Source organism: Podarcis cretensis (assembly GCF_951804945.1).
Source record: "Podarcis cretensis genome assembly, chromosome: 10".
Taxonomy (NCBI): domain Eukaryota; kingdom Metazoa; phylum Chordata; class Lepidosauria; order Squamata; family Lacertidae; genus Podarcis; species Podarcis cretensis.
Genome location: NC_137179.1, coordinates 53,604,876 through 53,631,712, shown reverse-complemented (window position 1 = coordinate 53,631,712; position 26,837 = coordinate 53,604,876). Strand labels below are relative to the sequence as shown.

General features: G+C 41.0%; 1 protein-coding gene across 5 annotated transcripts in view; it reads left to right on the top strand.

Annotated features, from left to right (window-relative positions):
- DOCK4 (dedicator of cytokinesis 4) overlaps positions 1-26,837 on the top strand; it is a 265,492-nt gene that overhangs the window by 154,828 nt on the left and 83,827 nt on the right. For all 5 annotated transcript variants that reach the window (XM_079994015.1, XM_079994018.1, XM_079994016.1 and 2 more), the window contains exons 13-25: positions 1,500-1,625; positions 11,577-11,701; positions 12,191-12,353; positions 14,846-14,952; positions 16,326-16,482; positions 17,524-17,621; positions 17,739-17,822; positions 17,940-18,040; positions 20,195-20,276; positions 21,986-22,156; positions 22,744-22,936; positions 24,453-24,580; positions 25,034-25,168. In XM_079994015.1, coding sequence (XP_079850141.1) covers positions 1,500-1,625; positions 11,577-11,701; positions 12,191-12,353; positions 14,846-14,952; positions 16,326-16,482; positions 17,524-17,621; positions 17,739-17,822; positions 17,940-18,040; positions 20,195-20,276; positions 21,986-22,156; positions 22,744-22,936; positions 24,453-24,580; positions 25,034-25,168 — 1,670 coding nt within the window. The remainder of the gene's footprint in view (positions 1-1,499; positions 1,626-11,576; positions 11,702-12,190; positions 12,354-14,845; positions 14,953-16,325; positions 16,483-17,523; positions 17,622-17,738; positions 17,823-17,939; positions 18,041-20,194; positions 20,277-21,985; positions 22,157-22,743; positions 22,937-24,452; positions 24,581-25,033; positions 25,169-26,837) is intronic.

Genomic DNA, 26,837 nt, shown 5'->3' with positions numbered 1-26,837 from the left:
AGAGTAGTCTGCTACTGGACTTAACGGTCAGGGGTCCCTTTACCTTTACCTTTGCTGAATATTCTTCTTCAGTTGCCTACTTTTTTGGAGATACAATACTGATGCCCTGGGTTTGCAACATCACATGATAAACAGAAGCATGGTGAGTTGTGGCAGGAATCAAACTCTCTTCCTATTTGCAGTATTTGAATACTGGAAAAGATCCATCTCATACTCAGCTGCATGTATGTACAGAGAGTACTGTGTGTTTGCAGGAGAGGGTGAAGACTGCAATCCACATGCACCTATGCAATGTACATTGAAAGTGGTATTTGAGCAAGTGAAAAGGGCCTTAATCTAACATCCTTGACAGCTCCTTCAAGTCCTGGGTTAAAAGCTGCTTTTGTGGTTGATATTCTCCTGCTTCCTGGGTGAAATACAATTCTTTGAAGGAAGTCTGAGGCAGATGAAAGAAGAGGTTGAAGAAATCTTTAAATGCTAATTAGATTTAAGGTCTTGAACTTTAAAGTGTTTAGGAAGAATAACAGGATTACACGGCACCAGGCAGTGAAGAATATCTTATTATTTTAGCAGACTACTTCTTTGAAGTAATTGTAGTCTGTATCAAATGTTTCTTTGTCTCTAAGAAGGCAATAAAAAAAAATCACCCAGTTAAATAAATGTCTTGAGCAAAATTATTTGTTAAATGGTAATAAATAATATGGCCAGTGCTTAAAAAGTGTTCACATGTGCATTTACACACACACATACAGGATGAGTTGAGAATTGAGTTATCACATCTCTAATGTTAGAGCATGTCATCTGTGGTCCCTTTTATCAGAGGCAAAATATCCATGAAAATCAGAATAGAAGGTGCTGTGGACAATCTTTCTGGACCAATAGACATCAAAAGGTTTAGCCACGATGAATATGTTTTGGAAAATTTGAGACTGTATAATAGGCATGGGGAGCCTCAGACCTGGAGGCCAAATGCAGTCCTCCAGGAGTCTATCTGACCACTGGATCCTCAGCCACAACAATCACCAGACAACTACTGCATTTAGGTTTCGTATTCTGGTATTTGGAGGTGAACTACTGCTTGTGCAAACTAGTTTCTCGTGCACAGACACTACTGCAGACTACAGGAAGGGAGAGAGGCAATTGGAACATGCAAGTGGGAGGGAGTGGATGAACCCAACAGCCGAGCCGTGCTTTTGTTGCTACAAATGAAGCAAGCCAAACTCCGCCTATAATTTTTAACTGTGAAGCCCTTATTTCTGAATGGTGCCCATTTTATTATGGAACCTGATGATCTCTGAAGTCAGTTTGCATGGGAAAACAGATTTCCAATCTCTAGAACACTTTATGGTCCCCAAGAATTGGTGGTCTATACAGTACCTGTTATTGACCCTGTGGATTTATGTGCTTCTTGTCTAGATTCTTTTGACAGATGGCCCCTGGTGCTTCGCTGGAAAAGTGAAGAATGACTGCTTCTTGACTGTTTCCTTTTCCTTTTATAGGTCTAGCTGTGTCTCTGCAGCTGCTACACGGAGACATTGAACAAATCAGGAGGGACTACACATCCATGTTTACCCATGGAGTATCGATAACAAGAAAGCTGGGCTTTTCCAATATTATCATGCCAGGTGGGTTAAAGAATCAAGATAAGAAAAACCCTATCCTAAAGTGGGAATTGAGGTCCGAGGTGGTTGAAAAGACACTTGTCAGCTGGATCAGGAAGCAGATAGATAGCTAGTGCAGCAAATTGTACAGCAGACTGTATATGTTCCTATCAACCCTACGTCTGCAAAGAGGTGGGCCATAGGATTTTATACCAGCTGGTTCTTCTGAATTACCTCCAAGGGCAGCTATAGCTAAAGGGCATTGCAACAGCTACTCCATGAGGTTACAAAGGATGATAATGGAAAGTTACTTATTTTTCCTGATGATTTTTGTAATGCTTAGATTTTGCATCTTTCATGATTAAGCATGCTCGCATGGAAATAAATCACGCCGAAAGCAGTAGGATCTAATTCCAAGTAAATCTTTGTACTTCTGGTCCAAGCCTTTGCAAAAGTGTTGTGATCAAAGATCTGATTAGCTGTCCCTGCAATGGGATTTCTGAATGACTGGTAAATTATACCATGGCAAAAAGGTTTGTGTGTCTGTGTGTGTGTGTTTTAGGGCAAGCAAAACAGACATCGGGGAAGAACAGTCTAGACTTGAGCATGTCCAGGTAGGCATGATTGACAATGGAATTAAGAAAGCAGGAGTAAAGTTAGATGATAGGAAGTGGAGAGGATAGGGCGTCAAAGCAGTTTGATTTAGGTGCTTAGGCAGCAGCTGGCTTGCATAGACAGGAGTGTGTAGCAAGAATTTCTGGGAGCTTTAGCTCTGAGAATCAAATGGAGTGTAGCTATAAATCATCCAGTCCCAGACACAGCAAGTATTGGCAGAGAACCACGAGTTCCTGTTGTTAGATGTTTGGGACTATTGCACACTTAATTGTTGAAAGCTAATCTCAGAGCTTTTAAACAGATAATTCTCATTTTCCTTGGTCTGCATTTTTGCGTGGTGTACAGAAGCCAGGAAGAACCCATTTTGGATACTACGTAGGTCCTTCCTCCCTTTTATTTCCTGTTCAGCTTTACGTTGATTGCAGGGGTGAAAGGTTAATCTTCTGCCACGTCCTGATTCTGTCCAGAATACCATGCAGATGATTCAAAGAATCTTCTCCCCAAAATCCATCATAAATAACTGCTTGAAGTTCAGTGGTTTCCACTAGCACTCCAGCTTTCCTTACCTTTTTTTGTGGTGCTGTAGTTTGGTAATTTGAGAAAATGTCATCAAGCACCCTGGAAGCTGGTGTAACTGATGCTAATGAGTAACAGCTTTTACCGAGCACCAGGCATCCCTATTAGCTTTATTCCATTCTTTGCTAGCGGTGCATGATATAGCGGCTCTCTGCTGTGCGTTGTCACATTTTCCTCTGGCTGCTATAAATAATTTTTCTTCTTTTGACTTCCCATTGTGAGACACAGTGATGTTCTGTGCCACTATGAAAATGCACATTACAGCGGAGCAGTGTGTGGCCAGCCGCTGGTAGACTTCAGCGGCTATGTAGAAGCTGCGCTACTGTAGCTGTGATGGACTTTGCTTAAAAATATAGATTTTGACATCAGCTTAGTAATTGGCTCCATTCTTTTGTGAGCCAACTGAACCACTTTTGTGAGGATACGGCACATGCTGTAAAGGATATTTTTTTATTTGTATAGTGATCATCGTATCTTAATAAGAATGAATGTTTGTTTTGCTAATTGCAGCCAGGCAATATGGAAAATGAAAAGCAGAAGGTTATCCTTTCTGTCTGTATCTCCTGCAGTGTAGGATAAACTTTGTTCCATGAGTAACACACAGCTTTAATCAGATGGGATGGGCAACCCACAGGACACATGCAGCAGTGGTCGGGAGAGTCACAAGCTATTTTAAATGAATTCAAATCTCCAGGGCCTGGTGAGCTGCACCCAAGAGTAGTAAAGAAGTTTACCAATGTAATCTCAGAACCTTTGTCTATATTTTTTGAGAAGGGGGGAAAGGAAGACCCAGATAACTACCGACTGGTCAGCTTGATCTTGATACCAAGAAAGGTCCTAGAACAAATAATTAAACGGTCCATCTCTGAGCACTTAGAAAAGGATGCTGTGATTACTAAGACCCAGCATGAGTTTCTCAAAAATAAGTCATGCCAGACAAATCTCATTTCTTTTTTTTGATGAAGTTACAAGCTTGGTGGATCAGGGGAATGCTGTGGACATAGTGTATCTTGATTTCAGTAAGGCTTTTGACAAAGTCCCCCATGATATTCTTGCAGAGAAGCTGGTAAAATATGGGCTGGACAAAGTAGCTGTTGGGTGGATTTGTAGCTGCTTGACCTGGCTTACTGGTAGTACATGTGAACAGGATATATGAGTACAGTGTGATGCAGCAGCAAAAAATGCTGAACCTATTCTAGCCTTCATCAACAGAAACATAGTGTCCAGATCAAGGGAAGTCGTAGTACTGCTCTATTCTGTCTTGGTCAGACCACACCTGGAGTACTGTGTCCAATTCTTGGCACTACAATTTAAAAAGGAGATTGAGAAGCTGGAATATGTAGTGGAGGGTGACCGATATGATCAAGAATCTGGAAACCAAGCCTGATGAGGAATGGTTGAAGGAGTTGGGTATGTTTAGCCTGGGAAAGAGGAGACTGAGAGGAGATATGATCGCTATCTTCAAATGTTGCACTGATGTTTTGCTTTTGGCATTTGGTTGTTCACTGTGTGAAACAAGTACTGGACTAAATACAACTTTGATCTGATCCAAAAGAGCTCTTACGTTCTTAAACAGGACTATTATTCCTATATATCATGTGCAAATATAGTTCGTTGGGAAGAGGAAGAAGTGTCAAAGACTCAGCCATAGGCTTCAAAGTGCAGATAGATTTATAATCAGCATCCCAGAGAATATTATGTTGAAATCATTCTATTATGTTGAAATCACAAATCATCTGATTTTGTGTATGACCCTTGTAAGTGTCTCAGATAAAAAGGTAAAGGTAAAGGTACCCCTGCCCGTACGGGCCAGTCTTGACAGACTCTGGGGTTGTGCGCCCATCTCACTTAAGAGGCCAGGGGCCAGCGCTGTCCGGAGACACTTCCGGGTCACGTGGCCAGCGTGACATCGCTGCTCTGGCGAGCCAGAGCCGCACACGGAAACGCCGTTTACCTTCCCGCTGGTAAGCGGTCCCTATTTATCTACTTGCACCCGGAGGTGCTTTCGAACTGCTAGGTTGGCAGGCGCTGGGACCGAGCAGCGGGAGCGCACCCCGCCGCAGGGATTCGAACCGCCGACCTTTCGATCGGCAAGTCCTAGGCGCTGAGGCTTTAACCCACAGCGCCACCTGCGTCCCTTCCAGTGTCAGATATCAAGCAATTAAACCTTAAAGCTTCAGGTGTCAGTATTTCCCAATCAATTTCCAGCTCTTTTTAGACCCATCCTAGACCCCATTGATATAGGGAAAGCCCCCAGAAAATCCTCTTCTCCTACAACAGCAGTAAATATTATTTTCTGCTTAGGGGCCTTTGTAATTAATCAACACTACAGAGCTCAGATGCTGGGTGTGAGCACCATCTACAGGGAAGTATTTTCATCAGATAAAAGTCTCCTTGAGGAATTGTGTTATTTTAATCTGTTTCTGTCCTCTCTGTACTCAACTGACTCTGCTATAAATCAAGAAGACAAAAAGAAAGTGTTGGATTTGTACAACCGGAATGCAGTTATTTGTTTTAAAGGGCTTACCATTATGAGATTACGCCCAAACTTGGAATGCAAGAACTGTGCCTTAGATTATTAACTGTGTTAAGAATTTAATTTCCTACTCTTTCAGATATTTGCTGTACATTTGTCTCCTGTTTGTTCCTTGTGACTTAATGAGTGAACCTGTACAAATTGGGTTCTGGGAGCACTGTCTCACATTAATTTTTATTGTTGTTACAGTATTCCAGTATTTATATACCACTTTTGAACAAAATAATGTTTCTGAAACAGTTAAACCTGTTTGGTTTTGGTTTTTTAATGAAAATATAAAACAATTCAGGTTGACTCCCCAAAAGGTTTTATACGTCTCAAAAGGAGCATAAATTAACCTCTTAAGGAAGAGCAGAACATTCCACAGCGTCACAGCCAGAAAAACTAACAGAAATGCTACTCCAGAAGGGAAGGTCTCTGGAGCAGAACTGCAAAAACCTGGCAGGCTTATACGGGATAAGAGCCTTAAAGGTTAAAACCAGCTGTTTGCGTTCGGCTCTACAGGTGTTCTAGGACAGCTGTGATCAAATTGCTGGATTCCACTTATTCCAGCGTGCTTCCAGGGAGTCACAATATCTAACTGAAAACTCCAAGGGTGCAAAACTCTGGAAAGGACTGCATCCTTATGCTATGGATGCAGTCTCTGTCCCAAAATTATAAATAAAACCAGGCTGAAAAGGACCAAGAGACGGCCAGAATCATCCGAAAGCAGACTCATTAGTCTCATGGAAGAGAATAATGTTTCACATGTTCTCGGTTCCTTAAGCAAGAGGAACTTCTAAAGGCAGCCTTTTACTGCATGGATTGGAGAGTCAGTGGTGTTTCATAATACAGTGGTACCTTGGTTGTTGAACAGCTTGGCTCCCGAAGTTTGCAAAACCTGGAAGTGAGTGTTCCGGCTTGCGAGCGTTTTTTGGAAGCCGAATGCCCGACGCGGCTTCCGATTGAGTGCAGGAAGCTCCTGCAATCAATTGGAAGCCGCGCCTTGGTTTTCAAACGGTTTCAGGAGTTGAACGGAACGGAATAAGTTCGACAACCAAGGTACCACTGTACCTGTCTGATTACAAACATACAAACATTCAGCATAAAGCATTATTTGTTTCCAAAAGTAACAACAGGCAGTTGTAAGCTCGCCCTTCAAGGCATCCTCCTGCTACCCAGCAATAAAACTCAGCTTTCTTTCTCCTTAGTTGGTTACACTGAAAACTGCCGTATTTTCTCTTCTGCGACACACATACAACAGGCAGAACCCTATCTCAGCCTCTTCCCTGCCAGGCAGGTTTGCCACAAATTTCAGTAACAAGTACCCACCAGCCTTCGAGGTCATTATGCAAGCAATCAAGCTGTGCGGAAGCCCCAAGAGAGTCATCTCTTCGCTTGACGCAACCCAATATTATTCCCATAATAGTAATATTCTTCCATTCTTGCAGTCAGTAACTTCTTGCTGATTGCAAAGTCTATAAAATTCAATTGGGAACCCCCCCCCCCCTTTACCAGAGTCCTTTGTCACAAAGTTTTTTCTGATTGTGTTAGCTATTGAAAAATAAGTTTAAAGCAATACAGTTAAGTAAATAGGGCTTGAACTATAACCATCCATAAAACTGTTATGATCTGTGGGGAATGTAGCATGTATTTCAGATGCTGTTTAATTTTTTTTTATATGAATGAAAGTGGGGACGATGCCTCATGTCTGCCAATGAATTTCGGTTTTCCCAAATAAAATCAGCAAATGAACAGGTGTCTGGTCACACTCGGTTCAATAAGTTCAATAAATGCACAATTACTTTTATCGCAGCCACTCCACTCTTTATTTCTTTCCCCCCCCCCTTTACCTTGATTTATTGGATTCACTGTGTGTTTTGTCAATAAAGGGTTGAGCTTGGAGTGACAGGGAAACAATGTGCTCATAATGCAACTGTGTTTGATTTCCATTTTGCTGCTCTGGCAGGAACGCAACCAGCACCGGGGATTTAATGTGGGGTAGCTGTCAGGAATACCTGTTTCACTTTTGTTCTACAGGAGAGGGAAACCTGTACCCCTTCAAAATATTTTATGGGGTTCCAACTTTCATCAGCCCCAGCCAGCATGACTAAATGTCAGGAATAATAAGAGTTGCAGTCCAGCAACTTTGCTAACCAGTCATAGTCTGCCAAGAAAGTAGTATGTGTAGTTTAGAATGTTCTTTAGAAAACAAAACAAAAGAACCCTAACACTTTACTTTGGAAGACTGTTCCCAAGTCCAGGGAAGATGTATTTAAAATTTCTGGAGTATAGTGGTACCTTAGGTTAAGAACTTAATTTGTTCTGGAGGTCTGTTCTTAACCTGAAACTGTTCTTAACCTGAGGTACCACTTTAGCTAATGGGGCCTCCTGCTGCCGCTGCACCGCCGCTGGGTGATTTCTGTTCTCATCCTGAAGGAAAGTTCTTAACACAAGGTAATATTTCTGGGTTAGCAGAGTCTGTAACCTGAAGCGTATGTAACCTGAAGCGTATGTAACCCAAGGTGCCACTGTATTTAGCTTGTTAGATATTTTATCTTAGGACTTCAATTTTTAGGGATTGTTGATGATCTTTCTTTTTTTAAAAAGGTGGCCATGAACATAAATCAGGTAAAACGAAATAATTGGGTAGCTGACAAAAAGTGTCCAATTATCTAAGTTTCCCATCTCTCTTTAAAGGATTGGGGCTCACTTCAGGTAGACCACTGCTTTCGGTGGGGACAAGCTGCTGCCATCACATAACTCCAAGAAGCTTGCACTGACTGCCCATATGCTACCAGGCTTGGTTCAAGGTTCTTGTATTAACTTACAAGGCCCTTAACAACCTAGACCCAGGATATCTTAAGGACCACCTGAATCCTTACATCCCTGTTCAGTCACTGAAGTTTCTTTTTTGGGGGGGGTAAGGAGAAGTCACCATTAATCCCCGCACTCAAAGCTCATATCTATCAGGAGCAGTGCATTCTGTACTGCCGGCCCAATTCTGTGGAACTCTCTCCTATCTGAGATAATAGTAATAATATTATCATCAACAACAAGAATAATTTTATTATTTATATTATTATTTATATGCCCCAGCCACTTTGGGCAGCTCCCAACAAAATATTAAAAACACAGTAAAACATCAACCATTAAAAACTTCCCCAAATGGGGCTGCCTTCAGATGTTTTCTAAAAGTCAAATTGTCGTTTATCTGTTTGACATCTGATAAGCGGGCGTTCCACAGGGTGGGAGCAACTACTGAGAAGGCCCTCTGCCCGGTTCCGTATAACTTCACTTCTCGAACTGAGGGAACCGCCAGAAGGCCCTCAGAATTTCACCTCAGTGTTTGGGCTGAACGATGGAGGTGTAAGCACTACTTCAGGGTCAAGGCTATTTAGGGCTTTGAAGGTCAATGCCATCGCTTTGGCAGGCTTAGTTGAACTTCTGGTGCCTGATGAAGACTTATTTTATGTCAGCAAGCATTTTAAGTAATATTTTTTATTATTCTTTCTAATCAATTTTAAACCAGTTTTATCTCTGTTTTACCTTTTGTGATCCTGTATGCTGCACAGAGACTGCAGTGTTAAGTGGTTTGTGAACAGCTGAAATATGTGAATGTGCATTGATCCATGTACATGGTGTGTACATGTTCTGGGACCAGGGAATACCAATTCTACATGGAATGCCAATCTGTGACAAATTGTTCACATTTCCAACTACATCCTAAAGCATATTGAATCATCAGTAATTACCTTACCAGGGGGTAGAGGCATTTCAAGATGGCTTATGTTTGTAATATAGGGTTAAATCCAACACAGCCACTGTGTGAGTGCAGCATAGTTCTGCTCTCACAGTGTGACTTTCCCTTCCTCTCCTCTCCTCTCCTCTTTGCTACCCTCCCAGTAGCCTGTCACATCTCCTCAAAATTTGCCCCACTGGGTTGGATAAGCCTCTAGAGCATAATTTGGGGAGTACGTGGAGACTGCAGGTGGGGAGGAGAGGGATGGAAAGCCCCATTGTATGACTGAAACACCACTTGCACAATATTGGAGCCCATAGTTTTTGATGTTGAAGGTATTTTGTGACAGGGTACAATGGGAAGGGGGTGTTCATTGTATTAATGATAATGTCTTGTGCATACAACATACATTGGAGGGCTGGGCACCATAACAAATTGGGGGTGTTTGTTTGCCTACCGTTTGCGCCTATATTTTGGGATATGAACCTGGCTGTTCCTAACTGCTGCAGACAAGATAGAGGTGCCACCATTCTTTTTCAGCTGTGACTCCGATCTGGTGGAACGCTCTGCCACAAGAGACTAGGGCCCTGCGGGACTTGATATCTTTCCGCAGGGCCTGCAAGACAGAGCTGTTCCACCAAGCCTTTGGCCAGGGCACAGCCTGACTCCTTCCTTTGGCAATCTTCACAGAACTCTAGCCCAATGGTTGCCATCAATTTGATTTGAATTAATTTTATAATTAAATTATTTTAGAATGCTGTATTATTTTATTGGTGTTAGCCGCCCTGAGCCTGGCTTCGGCTGGGGAGAGCGGGATATAAATAAAATATTATTATTATTATTATTATTATTATTATTATTGTTGTTGTTGTTGTTGTTGTTGTTGTTGTTGTTGTTGCTATGTGAGCACATACAAAGTCTTCTTACCAAGCTTCTCCACACAGGCAGGCGCTATGTTACATCCTTCTCTCCAGCTGTTTGGAGTCCTATGTATTGACCTCTCCCTTTCAGCTTTTTCAAGCCTTTTTAAAATATTCTGTGTCTGTTCTTATTAGGTATTCTATTGGGAACTCCTCCTTTATATATCTACACTCGCTAATTGCCAAATGGCTTTTCTTGAATTGAGATTTGGGCTTTGTATTGGTATATGCATTTCTGGGCAAAGGCATGCATGCTTTGTTTAAGATCTAGTATGACTATAACAGATTTACACGAGGAATGGATTAGGAAGTTATTTCCAGCTTGAATGAGTCTTGATTGTTTTGTGTCTTTAAGCATAGTATTCCCAGTCACTTTAATATTATCTGCAGCATTAATTAAAATGCTTCCGGCTGTGGAATGATGATTCTGCCCCTTAAAATAATACATAGAAAATTAGCTTCTAAGACACATACTGCTCTTGTCCTTTGTTCTGTTATAGAGCAATTATTGAAACACAGTTCGCTGCATAGTAGAATTAATTTTGTTCATAGTGCCTGTCGTAATATATTTTTATGTATTAAATAGGATTGTAACCTGGTTAAAGAAAAGTTACTTGAAAGCACCTCAGCTGATTGCATGCTCACTCCTTCCTCACTGCACCATACAAACTGCTGCATGCAGAAATAGTTGGCTTAACTAATACCTTCAGCTCCCCTCACCCATCTTTCCTCCTTTTCTTTTCTTTTATGATGGGTGGGTGTGCTTTTTTCAGCCCGAGGACTAGATCAAGAACTGGCTCACTACCCACAGGCCATTTAGGGTAGATGGGTACTGCTGTCAGCTGATAGGCGTTGGCAGTGGGAACCTTTGAAGTTGTCCATTTGCAAAGTGCATTTGCACCTTTGTGGACCAGCAGAGCTCCCTGCAAAGGAACGATATTGCTTTGTAGACACGGTTTGATTTCAAAGTGCATCTGCAGATGGACAACTTCCCTGGGACACCATCAGCAAATCCCTCTTGGCAAGGAACAACTGGGAGTGCATCTCTCATCCACCCCACTTCCAGGAGAGATGCCATCTGTATGTTCAGCTGATGTGGAAAAGAGCTCTGTGTGCATACATACAGGTGTGTATGGTGTAGAGGGACCCTGACTGAGCCAAAGGCCTCCCTCACATACATTGGTATTCATAGTTTTCTACCTTGCACCAATGGAGTCCTATTGCTGCAAGAGTGTTGTTACACCAGCATGGTTTTGACAGTTTAATGTTGTGTTGCAGCAGTACAAGGGGTTTAGGATGAACCTTACCCTGTCCAGTGGGCATGTGCCTGAGAGGGGATCATGCTCTGATTATATGATTCTTGCAGAATGGATCCCATCTCATCATTACTATTCTCTCTCTCTCTCTCTCTCTCTCTCTCTCTCTCTCTCTCACACACACACACACACACACACACACACGGTGTGATTACAGAGTAAATTTTATCTAGCACTCCTTCCTCCTGGGCTTATTACCCATTTTTTATTAATTTTTTTTGCTATTTAAAGTGAAGATCAAGGCTGTGTTGTTTCTGCTTGTGTTAATCTGTTTTCCCCCATCTCCTGCAGGTGAAATGAGGAATGACTTATATATCACAATAGAAAGAGGAGAGTTTGAGAAGGGAGGAAAAAGTGTGGCTAGGAATGTAGAAGTGACAATGTACATTGTGGACTGTGGTGGTCAAATCCTAAAGGTATTTTTCTTCTTCAAGCTTTCTCCTTAATCTTTCCTATTGTGTATTTTATTCTAAATGGCAACCTTCTGCAATCAATGACTACCCATAGATTTTATAACAATGTACACAGAATCCAGCTATCCAATAGAGAGAAATATGTACACTAGGTATTCATGGGGTCATAATCACAGCAATCAAGCACACAAATTGCAACTTCTAGTTAGGCCTACACAGCTTGTGTGACCAAGCTAAATGCAGCCCATGAATTATACCATGGCCTGCTGGACCTTCATAACCTTGCTTCTTTTGCAGTCCCAGGCAGGCCAAAAAATAAATAAATAAGGGAACCTTATTGAGCCTTTGCTTGAGAAGGTCAACTTTGCTTGAGAAGGTCACTGAAGGGTTGGCAATGTTCCGTAGATGCTTTTGACGTCTTTTTTCCAGAGTCCATGTTAATTTTGGCTCTAAAGTAATACCTTTAACCTGCTTTCTTTCTCTCTTCATCAGGATTTTATCTCTTTTGGCTCTGGAGAGCCACCAGCCACTGAATTTCACTCCTTTGTGCTTTACCACAACAACAGTCCCCGGTGGGCTGAGCTGCTGAAACTTCCTATTCCTGTGGATAAATTCAGGGGAGCTCATCTTCGCTTTGAATTCCGACACTGTTCCAGTAAGACCTATTCATAAGTTGTAGCGCTTTGGAGTTGCACTAGGCAGTCTCGGAGCTTTTCAAATGCTTTTCATGCACACTGACTTAAGACAGATTTTCTACTCTTTGCAGCTTACTGGGAGAGGGAATCACATTTGAAAACCAGCTATCCACTGGCATTAACAGCTTTGCCTTAGCACTATCCTGCAGAAAGGGATGGGTTTTCTTCCATAACTATAGAGTGTATGAAACTCTTTACCAGGCTACAGGTATATGTAGCTGTAAAGGTTTTCCTCAATATCTCTGCCATTATTACTTGCCTTTCTGATAGTATTTGTTTTACCTAAATACTTTTCACCCCTATGAGGGTCGGATGTAAATGACAATTCTATCAAACACAGTTGAGAAAAAATATCTGAAATTCTATAAGCTAAAAACTTCCTGCCTGCACAGACTGCTAGGGGAAATAATTGGAAGGTTCTAGAGCAGGGGTGTGTTCCTCTAGATGTTGTTCGACTCCCAATTCCCATATTCTCCACAGGCTCCCCCAGCTTTGTTCTAGAGCAGGGGTTCCCCAGCTGTGGTCTGCAGACCACTATTGGTCCACAAGCTTTATTCAGGTGCTCCATGGCATGTCTGTAAAAATACAATTAAAAATCATACAGCACCTAGCATAGCACATTACAAGCAGAAATATCATTACGTGGTCCACCATGACCTCTGGCAATTTCCAAGTGGTCTGTGGGGGGGGGGAAAGTTTGGGAACCACTGTTCTAAAGAGTTGCAAGGGTTGTGGGCTCAAATAATAGAATTATTAGGGAAGTGACATGTTTATTCCATGAGGTAAAACAAGAGCACAGAAATAGGAGGAAGTAGGTGGTTTTTTTCTAGAACATTTTACATTTTTCTTTTCTTCAAAGCAATGTAAGATGATATTGAAGGAGAGCCACAATTTACAGTTTTAGAAGTCTTTGCCTTCTCTTCTTCAGATCTCTTACATTTGTATGTGGTGAACAAAATGGTCTGAGAATACAGCTTGCTTCTCCTTATCTCTTGCATTCTTGACTGTTGTGGAAAGGGGTTGTTTAAAGATCTCTGCAGGTATTAGCTAGCTAGGATTTATTCAACTCTTTTAGTGACCTCAAGATCTGACTTTAGATTAGTTTCTAGTTTGGCTAGGATATAGATGTCTTTCATCAAATTTTCTTAAAAAAACATCACAAATAGTGATGTAAGTACAGAGTATTGCTCTTATGTTCCTAGCAAGCTGGCGCTTTTAAGCACGCTTACTTGAAAGTAAGTTGTTTTGAATTTGAATTTTCTTGCATTTTAAATATATCCAGAATCAGGGTAAGTATTTTCAAAATAGTTGGTATAATTCTGTAATTTGGATGAGTCAGGGATTGTGCTCAGTAAAGAAAGATGAATTGGAATGACACGTTATTAATTATTTTAGAACCAATGCTGCCATAAGGAAGTAGCTGCCTACAGTATTTTTGGGAATGATTCCTATCCTGGCCATGAACTATTTCCTGCATAGATTTATGCCATCATGTTGGCCTAGTTCACACATCATGAGAAGCTATAGTTCGTCTTCAGCCATGGCTTAATTGTGAATGTACCTCCCCCTGCTGCATAGGTGCCTCTCCACCTTACACACAGCCATACCCACACCCTGTGCCTGTACAACACAAAGAAGCCATTGTATGATATCACATTGTGCAAACCTGGACCACAGTTTGTTTTAAACAAACTAACCATGAACACTAAGCCAGAAATCAAGTTCTTGGTTTATTTCTGACTTAACACTCACATAGTTTCAGTGTGGACAGCATGGCAAGCTGTACTGTGTATTGTTTGAGCTGCCCAGGCGCCATGCATGCTGGGAGAAAAGCCGCCTGGGGGAGCTACGCAGCAGGGGCAATGTACATGTAAGACTGAGACAAACTGGCTTATCACAACATGGAGATGAGGCCATTGTAAGTTTCCTCCTTCACACTCCCATGCTCCTGGCAGCCTTTGTTAGTCTCAGTTTTAATTGAAGCATGTCCAAATGTGTCCTATTGCATTGCTTTCTGTATGAGTTGTGGCTGTTTGCTGGATTGTGTCCTATTAGCAGTTTTGTAGGTTATGGATTTCTCACTATGGCAGAGGGGCTTCTCTGTAGTGGCGCCCACCCTGTGGAACGCCCTCCCATCAGATGTCATGGAGATGACCTTTAGAAGACACCTGAAGGTGTCTTCTCTGTATAGGGAAGCAGTTTAATGTTTTATTATGTTTTTATGTATGTTGGAAGCCACCCAGAGTGGCTGGGGAAACCCAGTCGGATGAGCGGGGTACAAATTATTATTATTATTATTATTATTATTATTATTATTATTATTATTTTCATTTCTGACTTTTGGTTGTGGATGAGTGCCAAGTTATATATGCAACTCTGCTTTCGCTGAATCTATGCATTCACATTTCCAGCCTGGAATATGGTGGATTTTTAATTTATATATGTGTTTCAGCAAAAGAAAAGGGGGAGAAGAAGTTGTTTGGTTTTTCTTTCGTCCCTCTGATGCAGGAAAATGGAAGGACACTGCCAGATGGCACTCACGAGCTCATTGTGCACAAGGTAATTTCCACTGGAAAGCAGAGGGAAATGTGATTTATTCAAGAGAAATACTCCAAATGCCTAGGGCTGCCCTTAGATTTGGGCAGATTGAATCAGCTGCCAAAAGAATGCTAGGCTTGTCATTGTGCAAAATATCCTCTCATTCTATCCTTTCAAGCTTATGTTATTGGCTCTTTAAATCTTGTTATGCATTTCAATGCAGTACCTCGTAATGTGAAATTTCCTTATTGGATACTGCTCCTGTTTTGCTAACGTGTTGCATCTAGGTTGGCCAAATTCCCAACATTATCTAGAAAGTTTCTCTCTCTCTCTCTCTCTCTCTCTCTCTCTCTCTCTCTCTCTCTCACACACCCCTTTAGCCACACTGAAATTTCTGTGCATTTGCATGCACGAAAAAGTTGCCTGTGTATCTTCTCCCTGATAACACCGCTTGTGCTTAGCAACGGTGTGTGTGTTTTTCCCAGTTGGTCAGAGCAATGAAAGTTGTATGATTTAGGCCGTTGATATGGGCTAGAGCTGAGGACACCAAGGGCTTCTCCCTCTTGTCCTGCTGTTTTCCCTCTGGGAAAACCACTCTTTAACGCTCAATCGGAGCAAACAGCAATTGGGTGTATTCCGATTTAGAGCTAAAGAGTGGGCTTTCCCACAGGAAAGGATCGTGGCAAGGGGGAAACCACTCAGACCCATGCCTAGAAAGTGTGGGTCAAGTGGAAAACCACTCAGACCCATGCTTTCTAGGTATAGGGCAAGCGAAAGTGTGTATGAGCCCCCAATATGAAATAATGTAAGGCTGAAGAGAAGAAGATAGCAGTAATCAAGATGAAAGCTTACCAAGGTGTGGACTACAGGGGGCAGACAGGAAGGACCACTTGCTTGTAACTGGACTGAATATAGGCGACAAAGGGAAGAAGACTCAAAGAAAAGCCATAGCTATGTACCTGTTAATAGGATGGATGGTGATGTTAGCAGATAATCGGAGTCAATAGACAGAGGGTGAAGTGAGAAGAAAGGTGTCCTATGTCTTCAGTTTATTCATCATGAGTCAACAACAAAGCATTTGAGTAGAAATATCAGAGGGGCACTTTAGAATTGTGGGGCTGGGATGAAGAGAGATAGCAGAACTGGGTACTGAAAGTGTGTGGTATTGAATGACGCGGGATGTAATGAAGTCACCTTGGGACAGTGTTTAGAGAGAATATACAGTACTAGAGGGTTAGGAACAGATCATGAAGGAAACCCATTGGGAAGAGGTAATTAGCACATTATGCCATTCTCCAAAGAAAAACAGTTTTACGTGACAGCTTTGTGCTACGTTTTTATCTCATTTTTATATAGCAAGTTGAAATGCAAACTTAACTTAATTATTCCCCCAGTGTGAAGAAAATGTAAGCCTTCAGGATTCTAGTCGCTACCTCAAATTCCCCTTTTCAAAGGGGCATCTACTTTCAAATAACCACCAAGCAGTAAAAACCACTAAGGAATCATTTTGGATAACATCTTTCCTGTGTTCGACTAAGCTTACACAGAACGGTAAAGTAACATGTTGGTTATTAAAACAGTGTAACAGCCAGTTAATGTAACAGGTGAGGTTCTTGAAATCGGGATATGCTTCTAACATGTCGTTTTAATCTTTGCAAGATAGACACAAATGATATTGAATAAACCATTGGTTTTATCAACACACTAATAAAGGAATTTGGGGGACTATTTAGAGCAAAGCAAAAGCTGACATAGATTGAATGTAGTGAAATACATTTAAAAAACAAAACAAAAACAGCACACCTGGAATCAAAAAGTACTGTTAGGGATAGGTAAACATCCTAGTAGGGATCAGGATACAGTCAGGACTTTGGTGTGGTTATCTGTTAGGGCTAGTAATCTTGTCTATGCATTAAGCACAGCACACCAACAGATCTACTGAAATACAGTAAGCCCACAACTTACATACATTTAACTTGTGTGCGTTAATCTTTAAAGGCTTATTTAAAGGCTTGGCAAATAAAAATAATAAATAAATAAAAGGGGGGAGGACATCTAGGAAAAAGACTTCAGCAATCCCAGTCACTTTTGCACTCAATGTGTTATGTGTATATGCAATTTTGGCTATGGGCATGATTACCCGAACGTAACCTCCTCATAAGTTGCAGATGCACCATATGTGGAATTCTTTTTAAAAAGACGAAAGTTTGCCAGTGTGATCTATTCATAAGTATGTTTCATTAGGTTCGGTGGGATTTAGCTGCTGATAAGTGCTGTTGACGTCAATGACACTTTGACACTTGAACACGCCTAACTTTTGCTGGATTGTGCCTAACTTTTGCTGGATGTAGATCGGGGTAGCCAACTCCCAAGAGACTGCAATCTACAGAGTTAAAAACTGGCAGTGATCTACCCCCTTTTTGGGGGTTCAGGTCAAAGTTGTTGAGCTTTTTCAGGGGAGCCTAAGATGTTGCAAATCTTTGGGGGGAGCCAGTGATTTACCTGTTGGACATGCCTGATGTAGATAAATCAGACATTTGTTGCATCTCTAGCTATACACCGTCTCTGTTGCTCTGTGTCTTTGCTTCATAGGAGACATGCTTGACCTTCTTAAGTGGCGAGCCCACCCAGAAAAAATTGCCGGCTGCCTCTCAAAATTGAAAGAAATAGATGGGTCAGAAATAGTAAAGGTAAAGACTCTTTTCACTGTTTATTTTGCATTCGTAGAGAAATGTTATTTCCCCAACAGGTTATATAACAAAGAACGTTTATTAAATATGTATTTCTTAAATTTCTCTTTCATCAAGTTTCTCCAAGATACACTGGACACTTTATTTGGAATTTTAGATGAAAATTCTCAAAAGTATGGCTCCCAAGTATTTGATTGTTTGGTAAGGTATACAGTACTTAATTATTCCCTAGGGAATAATTTTATTATTTTAATCTTATTTTAATTTTGGATGTTGACTTCCAAAGGCATTAATAAACACCAGTGTTGTTATTCTTAGGTTCACATAATTAATTTGCTGCAGGACAGCAAGTTTCACCATTTTAAGCCAGTTATGGACACCTACATTGAAAGCCACTTTGCAGGAGCACTTGCATACAGGTAAAGGTATATACACCCACCCCACTTCTGTGATTGTGATCTGTTTTATCAGTTTACAATTTACAATTTTTAATTGTTGTAAGCTGCCATGGGACCTGCTGGTGAAGGACAGGCAGTATGCGTAACACTAGCGCAACTAAATGGTTGCACCTTGTACAATGACTTGTCATCTAATTGGCTGAAGGTAGATTAAATTAACTGATCTAAATAAAAGGGCAGTAGATCAAAATAAAAGTCCAATGAGCTGATAAATTGATTGAGAATATATATATATAAGAGAGAGTGACTATCAGCTTGAAATCAGTTCAGTTCTACTATTTCCATTGCCATTAAATGGTTTTCTACCTTTTGCCATAATGCTGTGTAATGCATATGTGACCCTTAAAACAAACCCTAACCGTGTCCTAACACCTAGAAATACCTTATTTTTCGCTCTATGACGCACCAGACCACAAGACGCACCTAGTTTTTGGAGGAGGAAAACAAGAAAAAGAATATTCTGAATCTCAGAAGCCAGAAGAGCAAGAGGGATCGCTGCGCAGTGAAAGCAGCAATCCCTCTTGCTGTTCTGGCTTCTGGGATAGCTGCGCAGCCTGCATTCACTCCATAAGACGCACACACATTTCCCCTTACTTTTTAGGAGGGGAAAAGTGAGTCTTATAGAGCAAAAAATACGGTAGTTAACTGTAAAACGTAAGAGGAAATATTTAACTGTAAAACGTAATTGTAAAACAACCAGGACTAGATTCTGATTTGTGGTGCGTTTTAAAACCAGTTTCCTGGTTTGGATGTTGTGGTAGTGAAACTGGCTTAACAAACCCTGGGCATCTTCAGTGAAGTTGGGTGCTCAAGGAGAAAAGGTGAAAGACAAGGAGGAAGTGCAAGGATACATGGCTCATTCTCTTCCCTAGTTACAGGAAGGGAGGCTGTGAGCGGAACAGAATTTGTCCGGTCAGTTTCTAGGTGGCAGATACATTTCTGGTCTCAAGTTAGGAGGCCCCGATGGGAGGATTTCCCATAGCTAGACAGTGGTATTTGTAAATGCCTTTTGGGGCAGTCCTAAAGCTGTGCCCCTCTTGGTTTCTGGAGCACATAACCAGATCAAGGCTATTTCAAAAAGAAACAATTAGCAGATCAAAGGAGATAGTTGAAGGAATGCCTTCCTATTGTTCTGGGTGGGAGATACATATCTACGTTAGACAGATACATCCTGCTTCTCTGTTGCCTTGGGGCTACACGTAAATTTACCACTTAACACACATGCTGTGGACACGAAGCTTAGATTGGAGTCTCATGTAAAAGAAGAAATGCATTAAACTTTACAGCCCTTGATCAAAATCGGCTCCCAAGGAAGAGATATTTATATCTAAGGACATGCTTTTTGTCACAGAGTGTAAATTCAACCATAGGCTTTCTGGATAGTTGCCAGTATTTTGTTTGTTAAATTTCCCTTGCTAGGGATGTTTGCAAATTTTCATAGCTAGCCAAGCGCATTGACCATAGGGACATAAGACGCTATCTTGCAATGAGTCAGATCGTTGGCTCATCTAGTTTGGTGTTGTCTACACTTAGATCAATCTTGCCTTTGCTGTCTGCAGGAGGTCTTCAGGATTTCAGCCAGGAGCATCTCCCAGCCATATCAGGAGATGCCATAGAATAGATACTGGGACATTCTGCATGCAATATGTATTCTCTTTCACTGACCTAGAGTCCTGCGTCTAAAGCAAGGTTTCTAAAACTTGGGTCCCTAGCTAGCAGGACCAGTGGTTGGGGATGATGGGAATAGTAGTCCAAAAACAACTGGAGACCCAAGTTTGGGAAACTCTGCTCTCAAGACACTCCTGTGAAATGAAACTGTAAACAACAAAATCATATTTTTTTTCTAAGTATCCAAAAATATAATGGGATCTTCTTTTGTATTTGCTCTTTAGTGGCATTACTTTGAGATTCCAACCTAAGCTTGCCACCTAATATTCATTTACCTGGGACATGGCGCCACTGTATTGAATGAAATTTAGTTTACAGTAGATACTGCTAGGACTGCACTATAAATTACTTACATTATTTTGATCTGTTTTAGACGTCGTGTAATCCAGTGTGTTATTTAAGTCTTTCACACTTCAGCCTGGAAATAAATTTTGTGTTATACTCTAGAGACCTCATAAAGGTGTTGAAGTGGCATGTTGATCGGATAACAGAAGTGGAAAGGCAAGCACACAACCAAGAAGTATTAAAGGTAACACAGTTTGTCAGGGAGTGTGTAATCTTGCTTGTATCTCTCTATATCAACATGAATTTATGCCAGCTGAAGTTACTAAGACATGGAACTAAGATAGTATAAGGTTGTGTCTGCTTGTGCAAGGGCACTTTTCCACTTTTCCTTTTAGTGGTAGGCTCCATGCATCCTCCAAATTTGTCTTTGAAGCATCAGATTCCCTCTGGAGTAACTTTTAGGAGGATGCAGCTGGCAGAAGGATAATGGGACCCATCCTGCTGCGAGTGTGTGCATGGAAATGCTTTGTGCATTGGTTGGGTGGTGGTGGTTTGAAGTCAAACAGCTGGTGTGCACATAATACTAAACCATGGGTGAGCACTATGTGGACAGTCCTTAATAACTAACCATGGTTAGTTAAACAAGCTAGCCTCATAACCCATCGTTTGAAGTTGTTTTGTTTCACAACTAAGCATTGTTTGCTGTAAACCAAGATTCCTGCTTTGTGCATAATGCTAAACTGAGATTCTACGAAACGGAAATGAAACCTGGCAGATTTCATCCTCTTGACTGTATAGGCAGAGTAGGCAGGCAAGTGGAGTTGATAAGCCCAACCCTTTGCCTGAGCTCATTGAAGCTCATTTGCATAGCAACAAACCATGGTTAATTGCTCTTAACATGTAAAACTAAGTACATACTCAGCTCACTCATAGAATGACACAACCCTTTTTGGAAATCTGGCATGCATGTAGAAAGTAATAGATGATATTCACGTGAATTTTTGTCCATTTGTATTTGTTTGTTTCCATGTTAATAATGCAAGCCAATTTATGGCGTTTTAGACTTAGCTAAAACCTGTGTTAGATGTCCTTCAATGGCTGATATACCCAAAATACGTAGCTCTCATAATTCCATCAGTGATGCAATATAATAGCAATAGAACAAGAAGAAGCTACTAAAGTTCCATAGATGTATGGATAAGAGCATAAACCAGCGCTTGATGCTGTCAATTAATTGTAGGACATAAATTTTAAAATACAGGAGCAAATTGGCTAACATTTTGTATTTGAAAACTGAAAATAAACAATTTTGCCATCATTTCAAGGGATTTGCATTTATTTTCCTGGTGAAAAGATTGTGAATAAAAGAAAATTGCTTAATAGCTTTATAGACACAAACTGTTCAGCTCAGAGGATTTTTTAAAGGTTTCATTATGATAAAGAGATCATATAACAAGTACAATAACATTATAAAACACTCCAGTAAAAATTAGCTCTGATGATTTTAAAAGTTTTTGGTTTTCCCCCCCAAATTACTTCATACTAGAAACCAAAAAATTAGTCACATAATGTGAAAGTACAGAATGAACTGGGGATTTATGGGTCACGGCCTATAGCAATGATTGGAGAAAATTCTTCATGGCCATGATTCGGGGCCGTAATGAAGCAAATTTTTGTCCAATAAAAAATCATTCACTGAAATAACATGAGGTTCTGTTCAGGGATGTGGGTGTGGGGGCCGACTGCTGGTTCCATTCAGCTTGCTATTCCTTTTTCATATTAGTTTTTCTTCTGACGGCAGAGAGTTCTGTTCCTGGTATAAACTATTCCATTGCCTGGTTTATTCTTTGTTTAAACAGCGACCATTCAGTTATCTCTGAAACCAAGTTTTTATTTATTTATTATTAAGAACCAACAATGCAGACTTGTGTATTTCTCATTCGGCATGTGTAGGCACAAGAATATATATTTAAGTACATCATCCAGTCTCGGAAGCTGTTCTCTCTTGCTACTGGAGGGCAAAATGAGGAGGAATTCTGCTGCTGTATTCAAGAGCTTTTGATGTCTGTGCGATTCTTCCTTTCCCAAGAAACCAAAGGGGCTAGCGCTTTATCTCAAGCCCAAGTAAGTTAATAAGCTGTTGCACTACACTGTTGCCGCTGTTCATGCTGCCTGGTCACAGATACGGGGGAAAAGCAGCCTTGTTCCTTATGCGATAAATTTACTGTTTCTTGCTGCTATGACTTAGAACGTGCTTCATTTTGTTATTGACATATTGATAGCAGAAGTTGGGTTCAGACACCTGGCTGCATATTTTCCCCTCTATAGCAAGCTTTTGGCCCAAGCTAGCAGAGCTATGAGATCATTTTGTTCCACACTCACTTCCAATAATATTGTCAGACTACCTAATTGTATTTTCTGCAAGTAGCTATTCATCTTCACCATAGCCCCATTCGCTTTCTGGTCTTCAGTTTAGGACTGCAGTTAATTAATGATAACGCAATTTGCAATATCACTCATTTTAGAAAAGTAAAATAAAAGCACCACCCTCCAAGCCCAGGCTGAGTTCTTCTGGCAAAGGAGATAATTTACGAAAGTTTTAACAATAGTTTAAAGTCAGATCCCATCCTTATGCTCAGATTTCTTACCTGTCCCAATTTCTTTAATCTCAAGTTCATAGTGTATTTTGATTTCTCCCCTCTTATCACTAGGCGGTCTTTCTTGTCTCCTTCCCTGCTGTGTACTCAGAGCTGCTGAAGCTATTTGAAGTGAGAGAGGTTGCAAATTTGGTGCGTGATACTCTAGGAAGCTTACCAACCATCACAAATGCAGATGAATCCCTTCAAGCTGTCAAACTCCAGTGCATTGGGAAAACAGTAGAGAGCCAACTGTACACGAACCCAGGTATGATGGCAAGCACATGATTCATCAGTAGTTAAAGCAGCCTCTTGCCTTTGCTGATTATCTGACTCTTGGCCCGACTGGGAAAAAAAGCCCTGTTTATAGGTCACTGGTCCCATGGCCAATGTTATGCCCATTGGAGATATTTAAAGTGTAATTGAAAGCACTATTTAATTCCTGTAATTGTTTTTTGGGGGGGGTCTATCCCCATTTCGGGAATGCGGGTGGAGCTGTGGGTTAAACCACAGAGCCTAGGACTTGCCGATCAGAAGGTCGGCAGTTTGAATCCCTGCGACGGGGTGAGCTCCTATTGCTCGGTCCCTGCTCCTGCCAACCTAGTAGTTCGAAAGCATGTCAAAGTGCAAGTAGAGAAATAGGTACCGCTCCGGCGGGAAGGTATACGGCATTTCTGTGCACTGCTCTGATTCGCCAGAAGCAGCTTAGTCATGCTGGCCACATGACCCGGAAGCTATACACCGGCTCCCTCGGCCAATAAAGTGAGATGAGCGCCACAACCCCAGAGTCGGCCACGACTGGACCTAATGGTCAGGGGTCCCTTTACCTTTACCTTTATCCCCATTTCTGCATTGCACTTTTTCTTTGTCCCCCCCCCCATAGTCCCAACCGGAGGAGAATCCTTTTTCCACCCCTGCCCTGCTTTAAATAAAACTTAAAAATGCTTTCACTTGTCTAAAGTATTCTGGTCTGGAAAAATAAAGCACGAAGTCCTGGGGTAAAGCCGAGACTCGCTGTGATCTGAAGTGTAATTAAACTCCCCTGTCTCAGGGGGTGAAAATGAACTCTTTACAATATTGCAACGATATTTGCTATTGAGTGCGGAAAAATGGCATGGTAAGGGAAGAATTCGTAGGCTGTACAAACAGATTGTTCAAACTTCTAAGACAAAAGAAGCTTTCTGTGGTGAATAGCTTTCTGTTCCAAAGCCAGATTTACCTGCTAATCAGATTTGTATAACACTGAGGGGGGTTTCGTGTTTTCTTCTGCAGAAGTGGAAACAAGTAGTGCCATTGGGTATAGCATTCAGTTTTCTGTGGCATAGCACCAGGTTGGCTCTGTAATGCAGCAGAGTTCATTTATGACTCCCGACTCTTCATTACCTTAGACTAGATATATTATCTCCTCCTCCCAATTCAGATGTTCATAAATCTTCCTTTGGAGATATTGGCAATAAAGCTGAGAGATTAAACCCAATCGTCAAGTAGTTGTTTTTGTTTTTAATGCAACACATTGGGGATGTTTTCATCCAGAGAATGTGAGCTATAGAAGGAGAGGCTGTAGGTCTTGACATAGGAAATGCTTCTTCTTGTGGGAACACTTTTAATCAAGTAATTCCGTATGTGGAAACTGAAGTAATATAGTGTGGTGTTCTGCATAGTCCCATCCATTGAAAGGACAGGATGATGAAATTGCTTCTTAATTACTTTAAAGGATAATAATGGATTTGTGGCTGGGATGCCACAAAAGAAGCGTGTTGACTAGTTTTCTTCTTTCCTTCCAGAGTCTCGATATATTCTACTACCAGTTGTTTTGCACCACCTCTATGTACACCTGCAGGAACAAAAGGATCTGATCACGTGTGCACACATCCTAAGCAACATCTTTTGCCTCATAAAGAAAAATAGTTCAGTAAGTAGGAGCTACATCATATGGAATTGACTTCTAACAGTAAAAGGAAAAATCAGTTGTCAGGGGGTGTGTGAAATGATTTTTGTTTCATGAATATGCCACATTGTTCTGCATTTAGTTATGATTTCTCTTGGCCATACATTTGGAAGAATCAGTAGAAAAAGTGTGTTGAATTAGAGATCAGTTAAGGTTGTGCTTGATCTAGGTGAATATTGGCTTTAAAATCTTTTTTAGCTCCCCTTTTTCCCCAACCTGGTGCCCATTGGCCCGAGTCAGCATGGCTGATGGTCAGGTGTGATGGAAGTTTGACTTCTTTTTACTATTTCCTGTTTATTTGCTTCAGAATATTAATTTAGTTTGTTAACATTTGGCTGAGAAAATAATGTATCTGCTTTTCATTAATACTGACCCGAACAATCCATTTATTCTTCTTTCTTTTTAAACAAACTAAAGGAAAAGTCAGTTTTGGAAGAAATAGATGTAATTGTGAATAGCCTGCTAGATGTGCTGCTCAGAACCATCTTGGAGATCACAAGCCGCCCTCAAACAGCAGGGTCCGCGACGAGGCTTCAGTTTCAAGATGTTACTGTAAGTGTCGCAGTAGAAATAACTGGATCGAATATTTGATTTATGGCTTCCCCTAATTTGTATCTGTGTATGAAAAGGGTTCTAGCCCCTGTGTGTTGTGTTCATGTGTGCTTCAAAGAGAAAATGGCTATCTGCTTGTACAAAGGCTTCCCGTTGAATTTCAATATTGAGGAATTTGATTGGTCATGTACACCGCCACGATATCTTTTGAAATGAGTTGGAGGTTTAGAAATAGCCTAACAAATAAATAATAAAATAAAATGTGAGTTCCCCCTTCTCTCCCTCATCTAGCTTTAAAAATTCTTATGGCTGGCCTCAGTCCTTGTGGCTGGCCCAAAAACTAGCCTGCGTTCCCTCTGTAGGATTTGCTAAACACGTGGGAGTTGGTCCTACAATGAGCATTTGAAGATCAGATCTAGTGCTTAACATTAGGAACATCAAGAGAGCCTGCTGGATCAGACATAGGGTTCATCTAGTCTATATCCATCAGGGGCCAGCCAAATACCTTGAAACATATATAGAAAACCTGCAAGAAACATCCCTCCTGCATTGCTTGTTCCCTGGATCTGGTACTTGGTAGCATATGTACATAAGTTTGTTTACTAGTCTTTTGATAGACTTGTGCTTCATGAAATTGCCCAATCCTATTTTAAAAACCATCTAAGTCAGTGGCAGCCATCTCATCTTATGGCAGTTAATTCCACAAGTTAATTCTGTGCTGTGTGAAGAAGTACTTTATTTCACTTGTGCTAAATCCACCGTTCCATCAATCAAATCAGGGAACTTTTTATTCTGATCTAGTGTTGCGAAGGAAAGCAAAAACTTCTCTTGAGTGTGAGTGCCAAATTAGAAAATTCATGGGAGATGTACAACAAAAAAGCAGCATCCCAAGTGGCAAGTAGGAACGTGGGAGAGGCTGCTCAAGTTTTCCACTTCTTGCTGTTATCCTGTTCCAATTGCCTCTGCCCCATCCAGAGCGGAAAAGATATGGAGTCTTACGTTTTTCCTATGAGGAGAGAAAAAGCAGGGTGATTAGTCAGGGCAATAGCCAATGGTGGGCCAATAGTGGAAGGAGAACGGGATTAAGCACTCCCTTCCTCTGCTGTTTGTTTTGAAACTGGAAGCTTTCCTCACCTGCTTTTCTATTTTTTTTAAAAAAGGAGATACACCTCTCTCGTATCTGGGTCACTTGTAAGTAAAAAACCAGCCTATGTCCTACTTTGTTCAATGATACGGAGAGGTTAATGTGAGTTAGGCTGTTCAAATCCTATTTCTCAGAGAACAACACAAGAGCTATGTAAGTGAAATAATGTCAGGTTGTGCTCTGCTTTTGTCAAAATGGGAGGTATCTTACACAGTGGGAGGCACAGAAGAACGCTTAAAAGAGCAGCTGACCTATTTTTGTTCATATAGCAAAGGTTTCAGGGAAATATTTAGCACACCCATTCTTTGACATCCAGCCTTATTAGTCTCCCCCACTTAAAAAAATATTCCTGATAGAAAAAGGTTTCTAGCAGTGTATTCTAAATGCTACTTTGTTCTGAGGGGGAAAATTAAGAGGTAATCTAATAAAAAATGTGAGAACTTTATTTTTTTAAATTTTTTTTCTATTGCCCCCCAAATTGAAGTACTGTTGACAGAGTTAATACGTGCCTTTCTTGCTATTATT